The sequence below is a fragment of the Podarcis erhardii genome (assembly GCF_964252035.2).
Source record: "Podarcis erhardii genome assembly, chromosome: 3".
Lineage (NCBI taxonomy): Eukaryota > Metazoa > Chordata > Lepidosauria > Squamata > Lacertidae > Podarcis > Podarcis erhardii.
Window position 1 is genome coordinate 73,089,256 of NC_138507.1, and position 23,999 is coordinate 73,113,254.

General features: G+C 43.9%; 1 protein-coding gene across 4 annotated transcripts in view; it reads right to left on the reverse strand.

Annotated features, from left to right (window-relative positions):
* Positions 1-13,245, reverse strand: part of PDE10A (phosphodiesterase 10A) — a 188,185-nt gene extending 174,940 nt beyond the window's left edge. For all 4 annotated transcript variants that reach the window (XM_081855168.1, XM_081855166.1, XM_081855167.1 and 1 more), the window contains exon 1: positions 13,020-13,245. In XM_081855168.1, the coding sequence (XP_081711294.1) occupies positions 13,020-13,110 (91 nt within the window). In that variant the 5' untranslated portion in view covers positions 13,111-13,245. The remainder of the gene's footprint in view (positions 1-13,019) is intronic.
* Between the last annotated feature and the right edge of the window lie 10,754 nt (positions 13,246-23,999).

The following is a 23,999-nucleotide window of genomic DNA, read 5'->3' on the forward strand; positions in this document are numbered from 1 at the left end:
CAATCCCGCTTGCTGTTGTGGCTTCTGGGATAGCTGCACAGCCTGCATTCGCTCCATAAGACACACACACATTTCCCCTTACTTTTTAGGAGGGAAAAAGTGAGTCTTATAGAGCAAAAAATATGGTAGCTGTTGAAAAGCAAGAGCAAATGTTGGTATGGTAAACCTGTTGACAACTGTTAACGACTGCAATTAGTCCTACAAGAAAAAGCAAGGGATGGTCTGCAGTTGACCAAAAATAGCTTTAGCATATGTAATGAGACAATGAGACAACAGGTTTACCATATCCATTGAGTCAATCACCCATCTCCTACTACCCTTCAGAAAAAAACCCCATCCCACTCTCCCACTATATATAAGGGTCTGGTGACTTCTGTTTCACTGTATCTGAAGAAGTGTGCATGCACACGAAAGCTTATACCCAAAACAAATTACTTGGTCTCTAAGGTGCTACTGGACATTTTTTAAATTTTTTTAATTTATTTCGATTGTCAGATCAACACGGCTACCTACCTGGTCTATAGAGGCATTCTGATCTAGCCTAGAAAATCTTGTGTTGCACTCTACCATAAAAATATTTCAGGTCACTTGGGTCTGGTACTTTCATGTTCCACTTATCTATTTCCTGCCCAGGAGGTGAGACAGGGATAAGCCATTTATTTTTTGTAAATTTGGTTTGTCTGCTTCATTTTTGACAAAATCTGAAACTCCACTAGGAGTCTCCACTAAGGGGAATACAGATTTGCTGAAAATTTGGATAAGCTAATTTACGGAGATAGATGCAAATTTATAAATAATTGCTATAATTTAAGCACATTACATGACGCGGGACACGGGTGGCGCTGTGGGTAAAACCTCAGCGCCTAGGACTTGCCGATCGTGAGGTTGGCGGTTCGAATCCCCGCGGCGGTTCAAATCCCCGTTGCTCGGTCCCAGCACCTGCCAACCTAGCAGTTCGAAAGCACCCCCGGGTACAAGTAGATAAATAGGGACCGCTTACTACTGGGAAGGTAAACGGCGTTTCCGTGTGCTGCGCTGGCTCACCAGATGCAGCTTGTCACGCTGGCCACATGACCCAGAAGTGTCTTCGGACAGCGCTGGCCCCCAGCCTCTTAAGCGAGATGGGCGTGCAACCCCAGAGTCGGACACGACTGGCCTGTACGGGCAGGGGTACCTTTACCTTTTACATGACTTACCATCAAAGGGAAACTGGACAACCTGCTTAGTTCGCTGTCCAGCTGCTAACAGCTGATGGGAAACTTCAAGGTACCTCCTTCTTTCCCTACTTAGGATCCTTTATCTTGTAACCAGGCTTGGGCCTGGCCAGCCCTTCAAACAGAGGATTGTCACCAATAAATTAGGACACATGGCCACCACCAGTTCCTGCCTGTACTAAATTGAACGTTTGCAATCAAAAGAACTAGAGTCAAACAGTTGGGAAGGCCACAAGTTCTTCTAGTCATGCCACAGGAGGTGACAAATTTACTTTCCCCTCCTTAACTCATTCATTTTCCTATTGCATTCCACCTTTTTATTCAAGGAGCTCAAGTTGCCATTCATGGTTCTCTCCCTCATTTAATCCCCACAACAACCCTGTGACTCAGGGAACTTCATGGTCAAATGGGGGTTTTCACATCACACTGGCTCATGAGCAAGTAGGGTGGACACGTCCAGTCCAAGCCAAGTTTAAACCTTCTTACTAGTAAATGGGGAAGGGAGGGCCATAGCTCAGTGGCAGAGCATCTGTCTTGCATGCAGCAGGCTCCAGGTAGGGTTGGGAGTGATGCCTGCCTAAAATCCTGAAGAGCTGCTACCATTCAGTGCAGACAGTGCTGAGCTAGGTGGCCCCAGCCAGTTCCCTATGTTCCTAACCCTATGCACAAATGGAATTATTTTTAAATATATCTAATTTGAGTATAAGTGCAAACCTTCTCCCAAATAAAATCAAGAATAATTATATCCTGTAAAAGAGCTTTAACTTCAATTTCACTGAATCTTACAACATCTTTATTTGCCTTTGGTCCAGAGTGAATGTTTTTAACTGAAGTCTTCTTAGCCAAATTTGAGATTGACAGAAGTGCCCTGAAATTCAGCCAAAATAAGCCAAAATCCATAAAAGTTTTTTTCGGGGGGGGGGGGAGTTCTAGGTGTGAACTTACATTTGGCGAATGTCTGCTGAACTTTAGACAAGACTTTACAGAAAGTTTTATGTTTTGTTTCAGAACAAGCAATGATGTTCCTCTAGGGAGATTTTGGATTTTATGGAAATTATGCCATGCCAGCCCTGCTGTGACGCACATAAATAGCTTGACTTCTTGGGAAGAAATATCCTAACAGGCTCACACTTCATGATACTCATATTGTGGGGTGCCATACAACTTCCATACAGGGAGCAGAATAAAAAGCAAGCAGATATACCGAGGAGAGGGGGGGAGGAGAATGCTTACTTTTCAAGTGAAAATCTAATATGTACCCTCTGTTTATATCCTGAAGTCTAAACATTTCACATACTTAGATGTTCCCCACCTCACACCCCTTCAGAGCTGGCTTTATACATGGCCAGTCCTACCTCTATGCAAAGTGAAGTAGCTGCCTCAGGCAGCTGATTTTGGATGTCACAAAAGAGCAGCAAACTAATAATTCTTTGGTTTGATGTATTATTATTGTATATATATTTTACTCTCAGTGAGGGTTAGAGGAACTTCTGGATATATTGTCTCAGATGCTGACCCAAGCTGACTAGTATTGGGTACTATGTACCTGGGATCCCAAAAATTGCCAGCACGTCCAGCAGCTGCCATTTGCATTTTTTATTTTTATTTTGAAACATGAACATGCATGTTAAATGCAAAAACAGATTTAGTGTTACACATGGTTGGACCCTTAGCATGTCAGATGATGGGACCACAATTCAAGATAGGATGACTGACAGCTAAGATAGGAAAAGTGACACTAATATCTGATTACAAAGTTTCAGAAAGAACAGTTCCACATTCAGCTCCTCTTGTCAATTAATACATAAGTACAACTACAATGTTTTCAGAAAACTTCCTCTACTGCTGGAATGCCTTTCCTTATGTATCCCTGTCACTCTGAACTTCAAGAGAGACACTCCTAGCAGTGCTGTATGCTCCTGAGGTTTGTCTTAAATCCTCTGAGACCCGGGCCATTAATGTGGCAGCACGTGCCTTTTAGAACGTGTATCTAATGAACATCCGTCAGGCACCTACAGTATTGCCATTTAGACACCCACCTAAAACTCACCTGTTATCATTACAGTATTACTAATAATAAACAATTTATAGAAATGCCAAAACAGGCTTCTAGGTGGTTTTACAAGTATAAAAGGCAAGCATTCAACAAAAATGCCCATAATTAAAATACAGAATAAAACAATCCTATTAAAAAAAAAACAGCAATTTTGAAGGACCGAGGTAGCGAGATCACAGGAATACCTGTGAAAACCGATGCATTTTCAAAGCCAACAGAATGACAATACAGATGAGACCTCTTGTATTTCAGTAGGGAATGCATTTAACACCAGGGCCACCAGTGAAAAATCCCACCTCCATAACCATTAGGGCTGTGGCAACTGACAAGACTAACCAGATTTCATTGGTTGATTTTAACACCCTTACCAGGCATTGGAGGAGAAGTCAGCCTTTCAGGGAACCTGGTCCACAGCTGCTCATCTAGCCTTGCCCTGAGAGCTGATCCAGGCATGTTGATGTCTTAATTTGATCTACAGATTTGTCCTGTATTCATTTGTTTTACGGATGCAATTTAATTGTTGATTTTATGCTGTTTGTCACCATGACATTTTTTCTTAATATTGGTGGTGTAGACATTTTTGCAGACAAAATAAATAAACCGAAAGCCAAGGTACAGCAATACGTCAATAATGTTCTTGTCCCTAATCCCAGCCAGCAGTCATCATGCTTTTCTTTTCTGGGTATTTCTGAGGGTCTTAATTCTGAGCCCCACATTGGCCAAAAAGATTCCTGCATTTCAAGGGGTTAGACTGAAGACCCTCGTGGTCCTTCCAGCTCTACAATTCTATGATTCTATGAGTTCTTCGTTATCCTAGTTTTCTCAATATAGTTTTTCTAGAGCAGTCTAGAAAAAAATAGTTCTGAGCATAAGAAAAAATGTTCTGACATTTACACCTCACCTTTCCTCCAAGGAGCTCCAGGTGGCATACGTTGTTTACCCCCCCCCCCCACCACCACCTCCATTTTCTCTCCTCAGCAATTCTATGAGGCAAATTAGGCTGAGTGATAGCGACTGGCCCAAGGTCAACCTGTAAACTTCCTGGCTGACCAGCGATTTGAACTCTCATCTCCCACTACTCTAACCACTACACCACTACACCACGCTCACTATGCCTTGTAGTTTGACAAAGCCTTATACAAAATCCAGGGTCAAACAAAAACAGTTAAAGGGAAGGCTCAGAACCTAATTACAGGCATTTTAAAAGAAAAATTAAGACTAACATTCTAATAAATACTCATGAGATAGCAATATTTGCAATCACAGCTCAGTACAATTAGCGTTAAATTTTACCTGAATTATTTTGTTCACCTAAACCTATAATCTTCAGCCTTTTCAGAACCAAGATCCATCCTTAGCCATGTACATTTATGGCGGTAGTGCTCCTGTTGTGAGCCACTTTAGATCAGGTTGCGGCCTGGTAGTGGTCGAGGCCAACTGGTTGAAGAGCAAATTCCATTTCATAAATCAAATCCCATTTCCCAAGCCTACAAGGTAATACATACCCTCCAACATTTCTCTGATGAAAATAGGGATGTCCTATTCAACAACAACAACGATTATTTTATTATTTATACCCCACCCATCTCTGGGCAACTTCCAAACATAATAAAACATTAAACATTTTTTTAAAACCTTCCCTACACAGGACTGCCTTCAGATGTCTTCTAAAGGTTGTATAGTTACTTCTCTCCTTGGCTCAGGGGACACCTAACTCCATACACACCAACATTTCTCCAATGAAACTAGAGACATTCTAAGGAAAAGTGGGACATTCTGGAATCAAATCAGGAACCAGGTCAGCTTCTGTAAATCCAGGAGTGTCCCTGGAAAATAGGGACACTTGGAGGTCTGGTAACCCTGAATTTGTAAATGTGTCAAAAGCAATGCCAGCAAGAAGTTACCAAATAATTTGACTGTGTGTCAGAAAACAGTTTACAGTTTATGAAAACAGAGCACAAAAAAATGATGATCTCAATATACTTTCAGAAGCAACAGACAGTAGAGGGTGAGTAGCTCAATGTTGGACCTTAGGCACATTTTATATTCAAAGTTGTAACAATCTCAGTTTAGGCACATTTCATTATTTTCCAAAAAAAGTGAAGTGGCAAAACTGTAAGCGCTACTCCTGTTTACACGTTAGTATTATCTGTGCTTGTGTCTTATTCAACAGTTGCTAGGTTTGCCTCTCAGTGACTCAGCTCCTTTCCTCAGAATGAATTGGAAGAAGGAAAAAGTCAAATAAGGTAAGTCTCAGACAAAATGTGATATAATTCCTGTTATGAAGAACTTAAAAGCAATTTGTGGGAAAGGTAGTGGGCACTGTAGACAGAGATTTAAGAGAAACAAAACACAGAAGTGTTCCAAAGACTCATTCTGTAGTTTATTCAGATTATAGGCTCACTCTGCTTGAATTCACCTTAGTGAATACACTTCAATGATGAGCCCTCACAGCCTGTTTATTAATACAGTTAAAAAGAAAGATGTGCCCCATGTACTAAGCCCTGAAATGGCTTGGAGACTACATAAAACAACAAAATCAACTCTATCTTAAAAGCAACAATCTGAATATATTGCAGAATTGCAAAGTCAAGGAAAGCAGCCCATTCTCTTTTTTCAGTGACCCAAAGGTTTTTTAGAGAATAAAGACCTTGGCCTAAAGATGTGAAGATATTTAGCCCAGGAGTTAGGGTGCAATAAACAGGATGCCTGCCTCAATTCTTGCATCTAGCACCTCGGAGATAATATTTTCAATGTCCCACCACCAGAAGCCTTCTTGGTGAGGGTGCCCTACTTGGAGTATTCCCTCCCCACAGAAGTATGACTGGCAGCAATGCTGCTGACATTCTGACGCCAGCTTAAAACCTCTATTTCCCCAAGCATTTATGGGATACTATTTTGCTGCTCTTAATTGGTTGTACTTTTATGTCAGAAATTTTTATTTTGTGTTTTACCGGTATTTTACCTGCTCTTAACTTACTGGACTGTTGTCGCTGCTTTAAATAAGAATAGCAAAATAATGACGATAACAGTAGTAATAGTTATATTGGTGAAAGGTGAATTTAAAATGCTACTGATGAAAAGAAAGGCAGGGAGGAGGCAAGCAGGAACACTAAAACTGCTTGGCAACATTTTAGATACTGTATAGGAAGGTGCAGAGGGGGTGGGAATCAAGACCAATGCTTTATCTGCTACACTACTTTTTCCTATCTTGTATAACATAAGCTCCTCCCTCAAAAAAAAGGGGGGGGGAGCAGGATGCTGCATAAAATGTTCATTCAAAGCTGTATTATTTCTTCCAAACACAGATTTTAGTCTTTTGGTTTATTGGCAATCCAGTGCAAAATTTCTAGACTGCCAAGTCCAAGGCAGCTGATCCCTTACTGCTGAATGTCTTGCCCAGTTCCAAAGCAGACTTGCAAATCTGGCTACTGCACTCTTCCTCTCAATCTATTCCTGGGATCTGATGTCAAAGATTGCTTTAAAAATGAGGTTTCTAAGAAAACTCATGTGCCTGAGTCCAGACTGAAAACTACAACCCTAGCCGGTGAAATGTAAATTGATCTTGTTAGTCTAAAAGGCTAGTGATAAACAAAATATTCATAGCTGCATTCACCACTACCACAACATTCAATTATTGCCTGTGTTCTTCGTAGTTTTACTTTACCAAGAACAATTGGCACTATTTTGATAACTTGCAGGATATCACAGAACTCAATCAGCTACTGTTATACATATAAGACAAACAATTTTGAAAATAAAGGAGAAAGAATCAATGTCAGGATAAGCCTTGTTATAAATAAACATGCTACTGAACCAATAGTTATGCACAGTGCTTTTTTTTCCTTAAAAAAAATGTTTAGAGGTACTCTCATTTTCCTACTCATACTGAAATACTGCCCCTCAATGAGGCCAAACTTAGATTAACAAAATGTTTAGGGGTGTGCATCCCCCCAGAAAAAGCACTGGTTATGCTCAGTTAGCCATGGAATATTTTAGTTATTCTGCCCTTTTGTCAACAGGTTAGAACAAACAACTGCAACCTCTCACCACAAGCCAAAAGGCACAGCTGCAGTCACACCATGGGTTGGATCCGGATAAAGGCTGCAACCCTAACCACACTTACCTGGGAGTAAGCTCCACTGAATTTAATAGGACTTGCTTCTGAGCAGGTCACACAGTGAGCTTCATGGCTGAGTGGGGATTTGAAACCTGATCTCCCAGGTCATATTCCAGCACTCTAACCATTACACACTGGCTCTCAACACCACACCAGTATGAAGAGAACATGATTAGTGCCCACTGATAGCCTTAACCTCCATGAATCTGTCTAATCCCTTTTTAAAGCCATACAAGTTTCAGGTACTCATAATACTTTCCTGTACTACGAGAAAGGGGAGGGAAAAGTCAGGGTCAGACTAGATGTGGCATTAAATGCATTTCTGCATTTAACATACAGTGGTACCTCGGGTTAAGTACAGTACTTAATTCGTTCATTCGTTCCGGAGGTCCATTCTTAACCTGAAATTGTTCTTAACCTGAAGCACCACTTTAGCTAATGGGACCTCCTGCTGACACTGTGCCGCCAGAGCCCGATTTCTGTTCTTATCCTGAAGCACTATTTCTGGGTTAGCGGAGTGTGTTACCTGAAGCGTATATAACCTGAAGCATATGTAACCTGAGGTACCACTGTATTTTGAAAAATGTAGACAGAGCTTCTGGCGGAGGCTGGTGAATAATGCAATCAGAGCTGACTGGACGTTGGGAAAAGTACAACGCTTGCTATCTCTATTGCTAACAGGAAGAAAACCCATTTTCTGAAGCTAGTATTTACTCTGGAGTGGGAATCCCCCAGTGGCATCAAATGAGGGGAGATTTTAAAAAAAAACTAACTAAAAATTGGGGGGGGGGGATTTCCTTACAGTGCAAATTGCCACTTCAAAGAAGTGGCTTTTGTATAGACAACAGGAGGCAAGGTAAGTGTTAATATCCCCTTCCCCTGCTGTGATTCCAGCTGAAGGAGCTCACTTGAGGAGATGGAGCCACTATGCTGATTCCAGGGAAGGGTGGCTTGGTGCAACCACACCAGCAAAGTCAGGCAATGTTGCCAGTGCATCTGCACAGCAACAACTACCCCTCCTGGTAACAGCAACACACCTTCCAGGAAACTAGAGTCCACTAGTGGCTCCAGACTACCCAAGAAAGCTGTTCCAGATCCCAGTAATAATCAGTCTCCCTCAGCAGATTCTATTTGCATTTTAAAAAACTGTGCACACATAGCGCCACATCCACTTCAGCCCTCAGAAGCCCACCGTTATGTGTTAGAGCTTGGTTTATGCCTGCAGCCAGAGACCTCTGACTTTGCTGCATCCTTAACAGGATGCCCTGCATGGAACAGAGCCAGATGAGGTGCCTAAGTGAATCCCATATACAACATGATCAGCCCAGGAACTGCTCAGCCCTTGGACATCCGGACCTATGTGAATGCTTCCAGAAATTTGGGTGCTAAGCTGTCTTGGGAATGCTGTTTATACTCCTCTAGTTAAATTCTACATGGAAATGAGATGCTTTAACCAAAAGCTGCCCTAAAATATTACGCTAACATTTTTAAAAAAATTATGCTGATCTCCTTAAGACCACAGTAAGGGTTTGTCTGCAGTGCGAGAGACATAAGATGAACATCAGATGGCTACACTTTTTTTTTTTTTTGCATTCTAGATGTGACACTTTACAGGAGGCTACCTGTCTCTCAAAAGTCTCCAGATGTTTCAGCTGTTTGTGGGTGCTCGGTTGCACCATTTTGCAACAATGCACTGGTTACCAGTTGGGAATAATTTTGGGTGCTGGTAAATACCTTTAAATTCCCAAATGCCTTGGGCCAAGTTTAACTGAAGGACCATAGAAAGGCCAATTTCTGCATCCCAACTAAACAGACGCAAGACTGTTTGAGATGTATAACATATTCTGTGTGATTGCACCAAAACTGTGGAAATCTTCAGGAAAACTGTTTGGCTCCTTTTGTCTCTATTCTACCACCTAGTCCACATTGCTTATATTTTGACCATCTTATATTTTGCTTGCCTGGTTGAAATTTTAGCAGCTGATCTTGCCACTGGAGTTGTCTAATCTTAATGACAAATAAAAAGCCGATTTTATTGAAATTATTATTATTATATTATTATTATTTTGCTTTTTTATAATGGTGCAAGCACTGTTTTGACAGTGGAAGGATAGGATACACAAAATAAATATTGCACATTTTTTGAAGAAGTTAATGTTGTCCTGCTGCAGTAGAGACTACATTCATTTTAAACATTTGCTTCATTTAGCTAATGCCTTCCTGTTCTCATAGATGGCTGATTTCAGACACTACTTTTAATCTCATATTTAAGCTGAAAGAATCATTCATACTTGCAAATATCCAGTAATAAAAAAGCAGTAATATCTGAACATCAGATATTCAGCCGATTCTCCTTGGATTATTTGGAGCACACATATCTAACTAGTAATAAGTTCTATGTATATAAACTAGTTATGTCATTGAAGTTCATCATAAACAGCCCCTAGTTCAGTATATGAATTTGTCCAGTCCATCATGTTTGGCTTTATTATGAATCAAATCCTGTTCTTCTCCAGCTCAGAACGCTAAGAGAGATTCTGTGTGTGCACCATCAGCATTCAGCAGACCATCGTTCAGTCGTCTGCTTTGTTGCATGTGCAGAAAAGCAGGATTCAGGATGTCAAAATTATACGGCATGGGCTTGTTAATATAATAAAAGGCAAGGAGAGGAGAACTCATTGTGATGTTATGTATGAATTAAGTGCTGTTGGCCAGAGATACTTAAGAACCACACATGTCCTTAGAAAAAGTCAATTTGCTTATTAGCAGATTATACCCTCTATTTACCAAATACTGTAAAGAATTACAAAGGAAAGCTTTGATCGGTTGCTCCAATCTCCAGCCTTCATCTATTCTTTTCCTGTTGCTACATGCAAAGCAGGAAGGTTTTTGCAGTCCCCCTGCATTTTTCAAATTCCAAAAATCCTAGCAGGGTTAATAAATAATATCACCTGTCTAAATTAAACAAAACTAGGGATATACGTGCCCCACGTAGATTGGAAATTTATGTTGGCAGACTTTCATTGGATTGAATAATCCCAATGTAATGCATGTTGGAGCCTAGTAAGTATTTTGTCTCTGTAAAACACAAGTGTTTTGTATGTACAGTGGTACCTCGGGTTACAGACGCTTTAGGTTACAGACGCTTTAGGTTACAGACTCTGCTAACCCAGAAATAGTACCTTAGGTTAAGAACCTTGCTTCAGGATGAGAACAGAAATTGTGCGGCGGCACAGCAGCAGCGGGAAGCCCCATTATCTAAAGTGGTACCTCAGGTTAAGAACAGTTTCAGGTTAAGAGCGGACCTCCGGAACGAATTAAGTTCTTAACCCGAGGTACCACTGTATACAGCAAATCATTTTAGGATAATCCATAGTGGTACTATAAAAGAGAACACCCCCCCCTCTCTCTCTCTCACACACACACACACACACAGATATTGTGGCATCCTATATACTTCAAATGGTTTACACAATTACATTTTCACAAAATTAGCAAATAGAATTATTTTTCCTGTCAACTGGGAAGAAAGACTTTTAAATATGCTTATGTAAAAATAAGTGTGGCAAGTCAAGCATTCTAAGTTTAGTTCCATGATTTTACAGTATCAATGAACGTACATGAATCTGCAGTGGATACACATAATATAGGTGCACAAGCTTTATCTGCTCTCTGAAATGAGTACTTGTAGCATTCACTGGCACTGAATGCCATGCAGACACTTGTTTCACCACTGCCCAGCATTAGAGCTGAGCTGACGCATTTGGAGCTTGAATCCTCCAGCCTACAAAGGACCAACAGCCATTGAGGCTTTGAAAAAGATCATCTGGACCATGCTCAATACCTTGGCTGCAATGGAAGTGAGTCGGAAATTAGGTGAGCAGAGCAGAGGCTAGGCGATCACTCGCTAATTAAACATTTGCAAATCTGAGGAAGTATGCTCATCAGTTCTACTTTGTTTCCAAATAAAGGTGTCGTTGCTAACATAATGTACTTTTGTCCGCCATTACATGAGGTTTCTTGACAAGCAGCGGTTTTGAAACCATCACATTTGCACCGCACCAGTGTTCTCCGTGAGCTTCCATGTTCACTGCAAGCAACCCAGTAGTGTAAATAGCACTTCACTTGCAATCTAGCTTTCAGGTCTCTGTTCAATGAAGGAAGGAAGGTTTTCTGAAAAAATTATTCACTTCCAAGCAACTGAAAAGAAAATAAACTGCATAGAAATATGCACAGAAGGTTTGGGTTTGCCTGCAAGTGACTGGACTTGTTTTCACAGACAAATAGTTTAGGATTGGAAAGGATGGCTTTCATTTATTTTGATGCTGAAGGACTCTAATAATACAGAGGAAGAACGAAAACCTTCCAGAAGCCCCTTCAAAGCAAATGGTGGAACGCCATGACTGCGTCATTGTGAAAATGTTTGCAGAGCACACCAAGAACTGGGCTTGATGCAATGAAGACAGACAAAAACCCACATCATATCACCCCCCAGAAACACATCCATGGCGGAGACTGAATCTCCCAAGTCTTGATCGGCTTTGACGGCATTTTGATCCTCAACATTTTGAGAACAAGGACAACTGACTCCATATTGGATGACATGCATTCCCTCTCTTTCGGCTCCAGTCTCAGGTTTTTCACCTGCCAACAAGGCAAATGCACTGTCTCAATTCTGCCATTGGCAGAAACACATTTACAGTCCACGGGGGACACACAATCTCCAGCTTGCTCTTCACAATCATCGTTTGGACCACTGACCCCCCAACACACCCCAATCCCTCCTCTGCATTGTAATGACGAGCCCTTCAAGACTGTGCCTTGGCTTGGAGTGAAACCTAGGCCCCAGAAAAGCAAAATAAGCATCAAAAGAGAAAGAAAACGAGCAGGTGAACTGAAAGAACAAACAACTGCAAAAGTGCCTAAGAGATCAAAGGAGGGCAGGGCTGATCTGCTTTCCCACACCAGCTGCTAAAGTGCATGGCAGCTCCCCACACACAAGGGGGGGGGGATGCAGCAAAGAAAAAACCCACAACTTTCTCTCAAGTGTGATGCAAGTAGAATATTTGCAGCAATCGGCATCTTGCAACTAGCACCTTGGCAGAGATGGAGGATTTGCCAAAGGAGGAAGTAAGGAGACCCTCCACCAGTCTTTCCCACAGAGAAATGCACTCTCACTCACCAGCTACCCCCACTCCCACAACACCGCCAAACATACTGATCTCCATATAATATTTCCCCAATGCTCCAGAGACAGACTGAAAGGAGCACACCATATGCAACTGAAATTAAAGGGCTGGGGAGGGAAGAACGATTGATTAGCCACCCTGCAGCCCCTCCTCCCATCACTTGATCAGCCAATCAATCAATCAATCGTCCCTTTTGTTTCCTCTCCTGCCTTTTCACCCTTCACTCCCAAAAGTTCAACAGTACCCCGAGACACACAATAGAAGTATATATACAATCACAGAGCCTGGACTAGAGGGAATCTGGCCTAAATTTGACAGTCGCCAGCCCAACTCGAGCAGCTGGTGGGGATCTGATCGGCTCAAAGATGCATTCCTATGCTGGGATCCCACTCTTAGTATTTTCCCCTAGCAGGCGAACCAGCTTTCCGCCCCCCTCCTACCTTGCTCTTCGCTGTCCCCCAACTGGGTTTTGGGTTCCTCCTCGGGGAGGCCGGATCCTCCACCCTCGGGGGTTTTGCGTTTCTTCGACATCTGGACGGGGCTTGGGAGTAGAGTTTCCTTCCCCCCTCGCTCGCTCTCTCTCTCGCTCTCTCTCTCTCTCCAGGGAGATCGGGAGGGAGAAAGCGAGACACGCGCGCGCGTAACACACACCGCCGCGGATGGAAAGGAATCGCTGCTTTAAAAGGGGGAGAGACTTTAGAGTGGCTGGAGAGCAAGGAGGAGGCAGGGTCTAAGTAGAGCAATCCTACAAATCACAAGCCCATCCGCGCAGCCCCACGTCGAAAGAGGGTTGCTTGGTTATGGGATCTGCTCCCCACCCCCCTCCGGACCACTATTATTATTATTTATTATTATTATTATTATTATTATTATTATTATTATTATTATTATTATTATTATAGCCTTTTTCGGGAAACTAGTAAGTAGAGGTGCGAAATTCAGAAAGTGGCCAACTGATCATGGAAGGGGGGTGTTGGAAATTAAGGGACGCTGCGTAACAGCAATAGGGAAGTCCTTCTAAATATATTAATATATATATATATTATATATTAGAGACGGTAATATATATATATTAGAGACGGGGTGCGGCGCGAAATGTTTCTAAATGAACCTCAATGAAGGTGAGGAGGACTTGCAGAGAGCGAGGAAGAGGAGGAGTCATTAGCCTGAGCCTCACAGGGCTGCAAGGGGCCCGAGTCGCCTGCAGGGGGGGCGCTTTGCTTTGGGAAGCGGCGTGGGGTGCGCGGAGCGCGAGTCCTAGCGGATGAAATTCACGCCAGGGGGCGGAGAGGGACCAGATAATCCTTCCAGCCGGAGAAAGGGGGGCAGTGAGCAGGAAAGCCGGATCGGGCGCAGGGCGCGTGGGAGGAGCCTGCTCACTCCTCCCAGCTCCGATCCCGGATCCCTTCGGCTTGCTAGCGCCAAAGCACGCTGCCTAGGAGAGAGCCAGTCCCCTCGAAGGAAGTTGCGCCGGACTCTTAAGGAATCGTTGCGGGCAGCCGGCGCTTCGCAGCTGGCCACCAGGAGTTCACGCGCCACTCGACTCTTAAGCACGCGCGCTCCCCGGTTACGGAAGGTGGAATCCCAGCAGTCGGACAGGATCTGCGTCCTGTCCCGCTCTCTCCCCACCACCACCCGCACCTGCCCCAAATGCCTCTGTAACCCTTTCCACTCCAGGCTGCCTCGATGCAAAAAACGCACGCGCTGCTTGGGCAGAAGCTGCCACACTTTTTCTTTCTCTCTGTCTCTTTCTCCCCACCCCGCCAGCCTTTGCGGCTTTTCTACCACCTGCTCTGCCCTCCGAGGTTGCTGCGTTCTCCACGCCGCCTCCCCCCCCCCCCGCCCCCGCTCTTCACGGACACTTACCCTCCAAAACTACGCAGCGAGCTTGATCTCGGTTGTTTCGCCCTCTGGGGCAAGTTTGAAAGAAAGGGGTTCAGTCCGGAAGGCAAAAGAGAGACGAAATCGGGGAGGACTCGCCACAGAAGTGGCTGGAAGTTAAGGTCCCCCCACCCCAATTCCCAGCTTTTGCTGGTGCAGACAGTAAGAGCAGCAGGTGCCCAAGGGAACCTGGACGCCCCAAGGAGGGAACCCCGCGCTCGACAAGTCTTGCTTTAAGACGTGTTGGCTGCTTGGTTCCCTCTCCATCTGTTGCCCCGAAGCTTCTGCAAAGCCCTTTTGCAAGGCAGCCACCCCCAAATCGACAGAGTTCATGATTATTCTTTTTCTCCTCGAAGAGAGAGAGAGAGAGAGAGAGAGAAAGAGAGAACTCGGCTGGCTGATCCCTCTTCGGTCCCTCTGTTAGCGGGCTGCTGGTGCCCAGGAGCTCTAGGCAAAAGACTGCGCGCCTGGCTGGAAGTTGCAGAGTTTTTCTTGAGCGCGAGAAGGGGGCTGAGGGGTTGGCCGCATCTCACGTCCAAGAGGAGGCAATGACGTCTGTAGCTCCATTGCTATAACAGCGCCAAGGCTGCAATTGGCATTTATTGAAATGATAAGGGGCGCTCGGGCGTAAGCAACCTGCACCCTTTCAGCAAGAGACTTGGAAGCCGAGATGATTTGCAGCAGCGCTCACACCCTTCCTAAAACAAACGTAAAACAGTTTGGAAAAGGCTTGGAGTTGGGGGAGCGGGGGGAGAGAGAGAGAGAGAGAGAGAGAGAGAGAGAGAGAGAGAGAGAAGGAGGGAGGGATCTCTGCAGTCGCCGACGCTTCTGTGGAGCCACAAAAACACACGATTCCTTACGAGAGACCCACAGCCGGCTGAGAACTTGAACCTGATGAGGCCGAAATGAAGAGAGCGCCCTTTTTTCTCTTTCCGGGCTGGGAGATAGGGAGATTTCCCCCAATATTAAAATTTAGCCCTTCTATTCCCAAGAGCTCAAGAGACTAGAAATCCAACAGGTGAAGCTTTTCCCCATCAAGGAAGCTGGTCCCTACTGAATCTACGTCACGTAGTTTGCCAGGAGGAACGGCGCAGCAGCGATCCCCAACTCCCCCCACCCCCGCGCCCCATATTGTGATCAGCTAAATGAGGGGAAGGGGTGTAAGTAGCTCAGACGGTCTTGGGTTCGATCCTCGGGTTTGGTTGGGAAGGTCCCCTGCCTGAAATCCCGGTGAGTCACTTGCCAGGCAGTGTGGGCAATAGTAAGCTAGATGGGCCAAGGATCTGACTCGGTATAAGGCAGCTTTCTTTGTTATAAGGAGCCATTTCTGGCTACCAATGGCCCCGTTTCTGGCTATGGATCTGCTGCTGCAGCATGGTGAGAAGGAACGTGGCGAAGCTTCACAGGTGTGTGACGCAGGTGGAGACGCTTCCGTTACTCTGTGTGTGTATGTGTACTTTAAAAGGCATCGCAATTCTAAATCCAGATCCCTGGACGCACTGCAGAAATAAAGAATACACACGTGCCCCCACCAAATGCCATCTCAGCCAAGAAGAGGGAAACCAGAAAGGTAACCTCCACCCCCGGCCGCCCCACCCCCTCACCAGGTCCTTCGTCATTCCCAGCTAAAGTACAAACTCGCGCTCTCTCACGCGCCGCCGCCGCCGCCGCCGCTCTCCTGCTCTCAAAAAAAAAAAAACACAACGACAGCTTGGAAAGATGTTCAATAACCCAAAGAAACTGCCTGCCAACAGCACGCTGCTCCAGGATAGGAGCAAGCCCGGCCGCATCAGCGCTGCCCAGCGCTCCCATTGCACGTCGCGGAATCAAAACACGCACGCAAGCAGACACGCGTTCTCCACTGCAGAGCACTCCCTCCCCTGCCCCCCAAGCGGGGCCACTCTCGGGAATCGCTCCTCCGCCCCCGCTCCTTAAAATCCGGAAAAAGCCTGGCATTCTGTTGTGGAATGCGTCCGTGGCAGGCGAGGGTCTATAAAGTCTAGGGGCTTGGGAGGAACACACACGTATCAGCCGTGTTCACGCTTTAAGAGTGCGACCCTAGACATGTCTACTCAGGAGGAAGCTCCATTAAGTTCGATGGGACTTATGTCCAGGGAAGTAGGCATAGGAAGGATTTTAGCCAAAGTCAAGTGTCGGGTTGGAGACCAGAAAGATAAAGCTACCTGCACTTGCATGGAAAGAAAAGGGCCTCTATATCACATAATTGTAGAGTTGGAAGGGACCCCGAGAGTCATCCAGTCCAACCACGTGCAATACAATAATCTCAACTAAAGCATCCATGACAGATGGCCATCCAACCTCTGCTTAAAAACCTCCAGGGAAGGAGAGTCCACCACCTCCTGAGGGAGTCCGTTCTGCCGTGGAACAGATCTTAAGGTCAGAAAGTTCTTGCTGATGTTTAGTCAGAATCTCATTTCTTGCTACTTGAAGCCATTGGTTTGAGTCCTACTCCTCCAAAGCAGGAGAAAACCAGCTTGTTCCATCATCCAGTGTTAGTCCTTTAGATATCTGAAGGCCCCAGTTTCAATCCCTGGAATCCCCAGGTAGAGCTTTGTCCCCTGTCTTAAACCCATGAAAGCAGCAGACAATCAATGTCAACAATACTAAGCTAGATGGTTTGACTCTGTATTGTTGTTGTTGTTGAGTCATTTAGTCATGTCCAAATCTTCGTGACCCCATGGACCAGAGCACGCCAGGCCCTCCTGTATTCCACTGCCTCCCGCAGTTTGGTCAAACTCATGCTGGTAGCTTCGAGAACACTGTCCAACCATCTCATCCTCTGTCGTCCCCTTCTCCTTGTGCCCTCCATCTTTCGCAACATCAGGGTCTTTTCCAGGGAGTCTTCTCTTCTCATGAGGTGGCTAAAGTATTGGAGCCTCAGCTTCAGGATCTGTCCTTCCAGTGAGCACTCAGGACTGATTTCCTTCAGAATAGATAGGTTTGATCTGATCTTGACTCTGTATTAGGGTAGCTTCTTATGTTGGAAGGGCAATTTGGGGTGGGCAGTGTTGTAGGAGGAGGAATGCTTGGCTCTTCACGTAGGAAGCTTGGGGTCCTTGTCCTTCTCCCTGCCAAGGACCTAACTATGAAGTCAGCCAAATGTTGCCACAAATATCGCAGAAACATGGATCCCAGGCAAAACCATCTTCCCTCCACAGCGTCTGGGTCATGGAAGAAAGAAAGCTAATTGCCCTCCAGCAGACTGCAGAATCCTGGATCAAATGTGTAACTACATTCCAGAACTGTAGATCCATTTACCTGCCACCTGCACCCAAGACATATACCCTCACCCTCTTTCTGTGCCATAAAGTGATAGCATTGTTATCCTTCCTCTCTCTCTCTCTCTCTCTCTCTCTCTCTCTCTCTCTCTCTCTCTCTCATATTATCATGCAGGCCTCATTGGGCAGTGAAGGCAGGTTGTACAACAGCAATGGCCAGTGCAAGTGAATGAGAACGGAGGGACACTGAGAGGGGGGAAGTGGAGGTTTAAATAAGGACAGAAGTTTGTGTAATGCAGAGATGGGAGAAACCAGGAGGAAATTGGTCCCAAGTGATTTATACAATGCCTTCCTAAAGTATAGTACAGTGGTACCCTGGTTCCCAAATGGCTTAGTTGTCGAACAAATCGGCTCCAGAACTCCACAAACCCAGAATTAAGTGTTCCAGTTGGCAAACATTTTTTGGAAGCCGAACGCCCGACATGGCTTCCGTGGCTTCTGACTGAGTGCAGGAAGCTCCTGCAGCAAATCAGAAGACGCTTCTTGGTTTTCAGTTGGTTTCGGGAGTCAAAAAGACTACCAGAATGGATTAAGTTCGAGAACCAAGCTACCACTGTATAACAACATAAGTACAAGAACCCAAGAAAACAAATTAATAAAGCATACACCCAATGTATTCTAAGCCCACTCAATAGAAAGAAGTGGAGCAGTGTGCCCTGTGTAGTACAGAGCTTAACTTTTTTCTCAAGGGCTTGGGCCCTTGTCTTGAGCCTCGTACATGTAGAGCTCCCTTAAGAGTACTGTACTCCAAGCAAGCTTGTAATTAAACTTGCAGTTTCTTTATACAAAGGCCACCCAAACAAGCATAGCAGGAATCAGAAGATGTAGACATCGATCTAGAGCCTTGATAGATTCATAGTGTCAGGATTCCATCTGAGTCAGGGGGTGTCAGGCTGAGCTCAAGATTACTTCCTTAGCAGCTGCATTGTACTGCTGGCTCATGTATAGCTTGTGCTCAACTGAGATAGTCTCCAGACAGGAAGGTGTGTTAGTCTATTGAAACACAAACAACAAAGAGTCTTGTAACACCTTGTTTGTATTATTATATTATATTAAAAGACATCTGAAGGCAGCCCTGTTTAGGGAAGTATTTAATATTTAATGTTGTATTGTTTTTAACACTTGATTGGAAGCCACCCAGAGTGGCTGGGGAAGCTCAGCCAGATGGGCGGAGTATAAATAAATTATTCTTATTCTTAAAAAAAAAAAAGAGTCTTGTAACACCTTAAAAACTTAACACATTTATTATGGCACAAACTTTCTAGGGCTACAGACCATTTCAACAAGTGCATGAAGTGTCACCCTAGGTTTTGGGCCTGGGGATTGTAAACAGTGAAATCGGAAAGAAACGAAATGCAGAAAAGTACAGAGGATGATAATTGCATATTTAACGGTGGCCATTCACACACACACAAAACACACACACATAAACAATTTTGTCAGTAACCAAGACATCCTGGTACAGGAGGCCAAGTAATACATGTAGTGTGATAAAAAGCCATTGTGCTGATTCATTGCACAACTGAGAGCACTGAGGCTCTTGATATATTGTAATTCAACCATATCACATTCCAGTCTCTCTTTCCCTTTTCTTTGCTACAGTGTGGTCACCTTAAGGTTAGTTGCAATGTGTCTGGGAAGGTTAAAGTGTTCCCCTTCTGGGGTTGTTGTTTTTTTTAAAAAACTATTGCAATTTCTTTTCTTTTTTATAATTTTTTTAATTGAATTTTCAGTTTTTTACATTTCAAAATAAACATTTTACAAACTTTAAAATATCGTATCCTATCCTAAATATCCTTCTTCTCCTTCCATGGTTCAAATTACATACCAGACATTCCTGCATATTTTACTATAACCATTCAAATCAATTTCCCACTTTTATATCATTCAAATATTGTTTGCTCTGTTGAATTTATCTTAATGCTGCCAGCATTTTCAGCTGTGTACAATTATTTTCCATATATTCGCTAAATATTTTGCACTCTCCTTTAAATATATGTTCTTCTTACTCTCTTATTCTGTGTGTTACAGCTTCAAGTTCTGCATATTCTAACATCTCTTTACATGGGATCTCGCTCACTTTCCATTTGGGGGCTAATAGAACATGGCTCACTGTTGTTGCCTACATAAGTAAACTTTTCTGGCACCTGTGAATTTCTGTCTGGGTTATTCCCAACAAAAAGGACTCTGGGTTTTTTTGGAGGGTAGATTTAAACATTTTTTTTCAACTCATCAGAAATCATTTCCCAGTATTATTTTACCTTTCTACATGCCCACCACATATGAAAAAAGTTCCTCCCATTTCTTTACATTTCCAACACATATCTGATTCAGCTTTACACATCTTAGACAACCTACTCAGAGTTAAATGCCATCTATGAATCGTTTTCAAATAGTTCTCTTTCAGAGAATAACACACGGTAAATTTCAAATCTCTTCTCCAGAGTTTCTCCCAGAGGCTTAAGTCTATATTGTGTCCTATATCTATTGACCAGTGTGGCATTGATGCTTTAACTAGCTTGTCTTTTGTTGTGTAATGGGATGTCTCTCCCTCTGCTTCCTGTGTGCACCACTTGAATCTGTTCTAGGGGTTCCCCCAAACCTCTGGAGCAGATTTGGGAAGGGGGTATGAAGTATGAGTGAGGAAAGGAGAAGGAAAGTCTTCTGCTGTGCAAGTGGAAATCAATGCATTGACACAACTTGTTACTAGAATACCATCTATTGTCATGCACATCTCTACTCCAGATACTAAGAGCAAGATAAAATTACCGTATTTTTCTGTGTATAAGACTAGTTTTTTCCCCTAAAAAATAATATCAAAAATTAGGGGACGTCTTATACATGGGGGCGTCTTATAGACAGAAAAATACGGTAAATCACAGGCCAGATCTGTCCCCAGGGATGGTGGTGTGGTTGGGGGATGTTCCACAAGCCAGGTATAAAGAGAGCCTCTTAATGGATTCAGAATCAGGCCCCAAACTGTTACTCCAGACCCTGTGGCATGAAGTTGAAGGCTTTGCAAAATTCATACCAAGGCTGTGATTGCTATTAATATCATGAATCAACCAGGGTATTCCTTAGTTTTTTGTCTTCTAATTCTTGTCTCATCACAAGGCCCTTCCATAAACGCATGTCAATTTGCAAACACTTTATTTTAAATCAAAGGAGCTGGTGTCAGTCTGACTTACAAAGAGCACTTCATGACGTTATTTACTGGCTCGGCAGGACTGACTGCACCATGCTTTAAAGGGCATAAGATTTAAAAACCAGACAAAAGAGACAAACAGCAGTGCCTGGCAATCCCTGTTCTCAATTTAAGACAGTGCAGAGACGCATAAGAAAACATTCCGCCCAGGGGCAGATGAGGGAAACGTTCAGACACAAGAGCTTAAGGCTGAAAGATGATATACTACCATGTGATGTTATACAGTGGTACCTCCAGTGATGAACTTCATTCGTTCCAGAGGTCCGTTCTTAACCCAAAACCGTTCTTAACCTGAGACGCACTTTCACTAATGGGGCCTCCCGCTGCTGCTGTGCCACCAGCACTGTGACTTCTGCTCACATTCTGGGGCAAAGATCACTACCAGGAGCACCTACTTCCAGGTTAGCGGAGCTTGTTACCCAAAGCATTCATAAGGAGGACAGTACATAACCCGAGGTTCCACTGTAGTCTCCTTCACCCAAAGATTAAGATCCCAGATCTAAATACCTAAGGATGCTTTCTAATGAAATATTTTTTTGCTCATTTCGGGCAAGCTGAATCAATATATCTGACTCCTAGGAAGCAGCAGCACCAAGAAAAAAAAATATAAGAGGCACGGAAGGGGCAAAGTGCTTGCAGGAGGCAGCTTTGGTCCACAAGTCAGATTTCTGAAAGAGAAATAGTGGCTGATTTCACATTAATGATCACATTTTTAAAATTATCTCTCTGAATGAAGCTCCATTGATTTTGAAGGGTGTGTGAGCACCCTTAGGGTTGCAGCTTGATTTTAATTTCCGAGCTATGATTCTGTTAGCCATTTGCATGTAGTTTCCTTCAATTAATAAGAGGGGCCCATCTGTGTGTGTGTGTGTGTGTGTGTGTGTGTGTGTGTGTGTGTTGGTGGTGGTTGCCTGCCTACCTGCCTCTTCTTTCCCTTCTCGGGTGCCACCAGTGCACCTGCATTCCACCTGCTGATTCTTCGGCTGGTGGCAGCCAAGCAAACTGCCATGCATGGTACAGCTTCAGTCTACAACAGCAGCATTAAATCATCCTTGCTACTTGATGCCTCTTCCTAGAACAGGGATTCCCCAATTGTGTGCTGTGAGAAAGTAATCCAATAATTAAAGATTCCCATGAGTCTCTAATTCTCTTCTTCCCCCCCCCCCCCACTTCCAGAGGAGGCCACCCACCACATCTGGCCTCTTTCCAGTCTGCTTTCATTGGAGGTGGGTGATTCTTCTATGTCTCTGTATTGGGTGTGATTAGGCCAGTCAATCACTCCTCATGCAGGAGGCGAGCACAATTGCCTGCCCTCAAGGGAACCATGCCCAGAAGAATGAATCATGCAGAAATTCAACCATGCTGGTGGGCTTCTCTAAGGGCAGGTTGTTCTTACTCTCTCACACTCTCTACAAAAGGAGGAGGGAGGACGTCCAGATATTGCTAACTACCATTCTCATGAGGCCTGGCCAGCATGGATAATGGGGGCCCAGCATCAGCTGGAGGCCCAGAGGTCTCTTACCCCTTCTCTAAAGCTAAGTCTTCACAGCATGAAAACGTGTGCTCTAAATTTTAAATTAGGAGTATAACCTTGGGAAATGATGTCCAGAAGGCATTTTCCTCCACTTCCTGCATCTGCTGGTGAAAGCCACTGGGACTTTGTAGCCAAAGGAAGTTCAGTTCAGTTTGTTTCCATACATTTTCATTACATTTCACCTCATTTATCATTATTGTGGTGCTAACCTTAATACATAGCCCATACCTTATGTTTCTTGTGACTGTGGCCACATATTTGCAGTGGCCGACTTTGGGCTCTCCAATTTCAGTAGTGCCCTGTGTGACACTAAATTTGGGGAAGGGCATCTCTCATGCTCTGTTCTACAGCGTTGTTGTGGCACCCCCTCAGCGCAGCACCCGGTGAGGCCGAATTGGCCGTGCTACCATAAAACCACCTCTACATATTTGTTTGCTGCATTTCCACAATTAGTTTATGTACCCATTTTGCCCTGACCCAGCTTGCAAAGCAACACAAGGACTGTGGAAGCTCCTTGTCCTGCAAGGAATGAAAAGCAATGTGGTGTAGTGGTTAGAGCTTTGGACTAAAAGCTCCACTCAGCCATGAAGCCCACTGGGTGACTTGGGCCCTGCCTCTGCTATTAGATGCCTGCTAAACATGGCACTATTCAAACAGGTCTTTGGAATATGAACTTATTTGATTTACTGATGTTTTCCTGTTGCTTTTAATGATGCTTTTTTTAAAAAAATGTTATTGTAATTTTGTATGGTGTTCACCGCCTTGTCGTACTGTAGTATGAAAGTGCAGTTTATAAATATCAAAATAAGATATTTAAATAAAAGACTTCACTTACTTCAAAATGTAGGAAGCCAGCTTTGTTTTGTTTTAGGCGCCCCTTTGCTTATTCTCTTGAGTGTGGCTCAAGACGTCTGTCCTGAAGTCTTGCCCTGACAGCACCTCTGGGCCAGAATACACATTCATTATTCTAGAAAAGGTTGTCTGCGCAGGCCTCCCTGCACATTCTAGAGAAGCATGCAACTTAACAATTCCAGGGAACTCTTTCAGGGCCTATTTTGGAAACCAAACTGTGTTTCTGGGTTTCTAGTAAAGGAAAGGTAATGGCATACCAGCCTGGAACAAGTCCTGTAATTAAATTAAAATTCCTCAGAAAAATGGAATAGAGGAAGAATTCGTGCCAATAATCTAGAGATGTGTCATTTGAAGTTTCTTTTGGCTTACAATATCAGTTTCTTTGACAAACGTGTTTCCTCATCCACAAAAGAATGCAAGGTATTTGGAGAGGGCAGGATGGAGAAATTGTTCGGATGTAGCCAACATTTATTGTCACCACAATCTGCCATGTGTCTTGTCAAAACAGCTAGCCATAATTATGCAACAATAGTTACCTTCATTACTATTATTTTTTAAATGTCAGTTTGTTTTGTGCGCGACTGCAACTCAAATGCAAAAGAGGTGCCAATTTTAGATGCTGCGCTGTGAATCTATAGACCAGATTTCT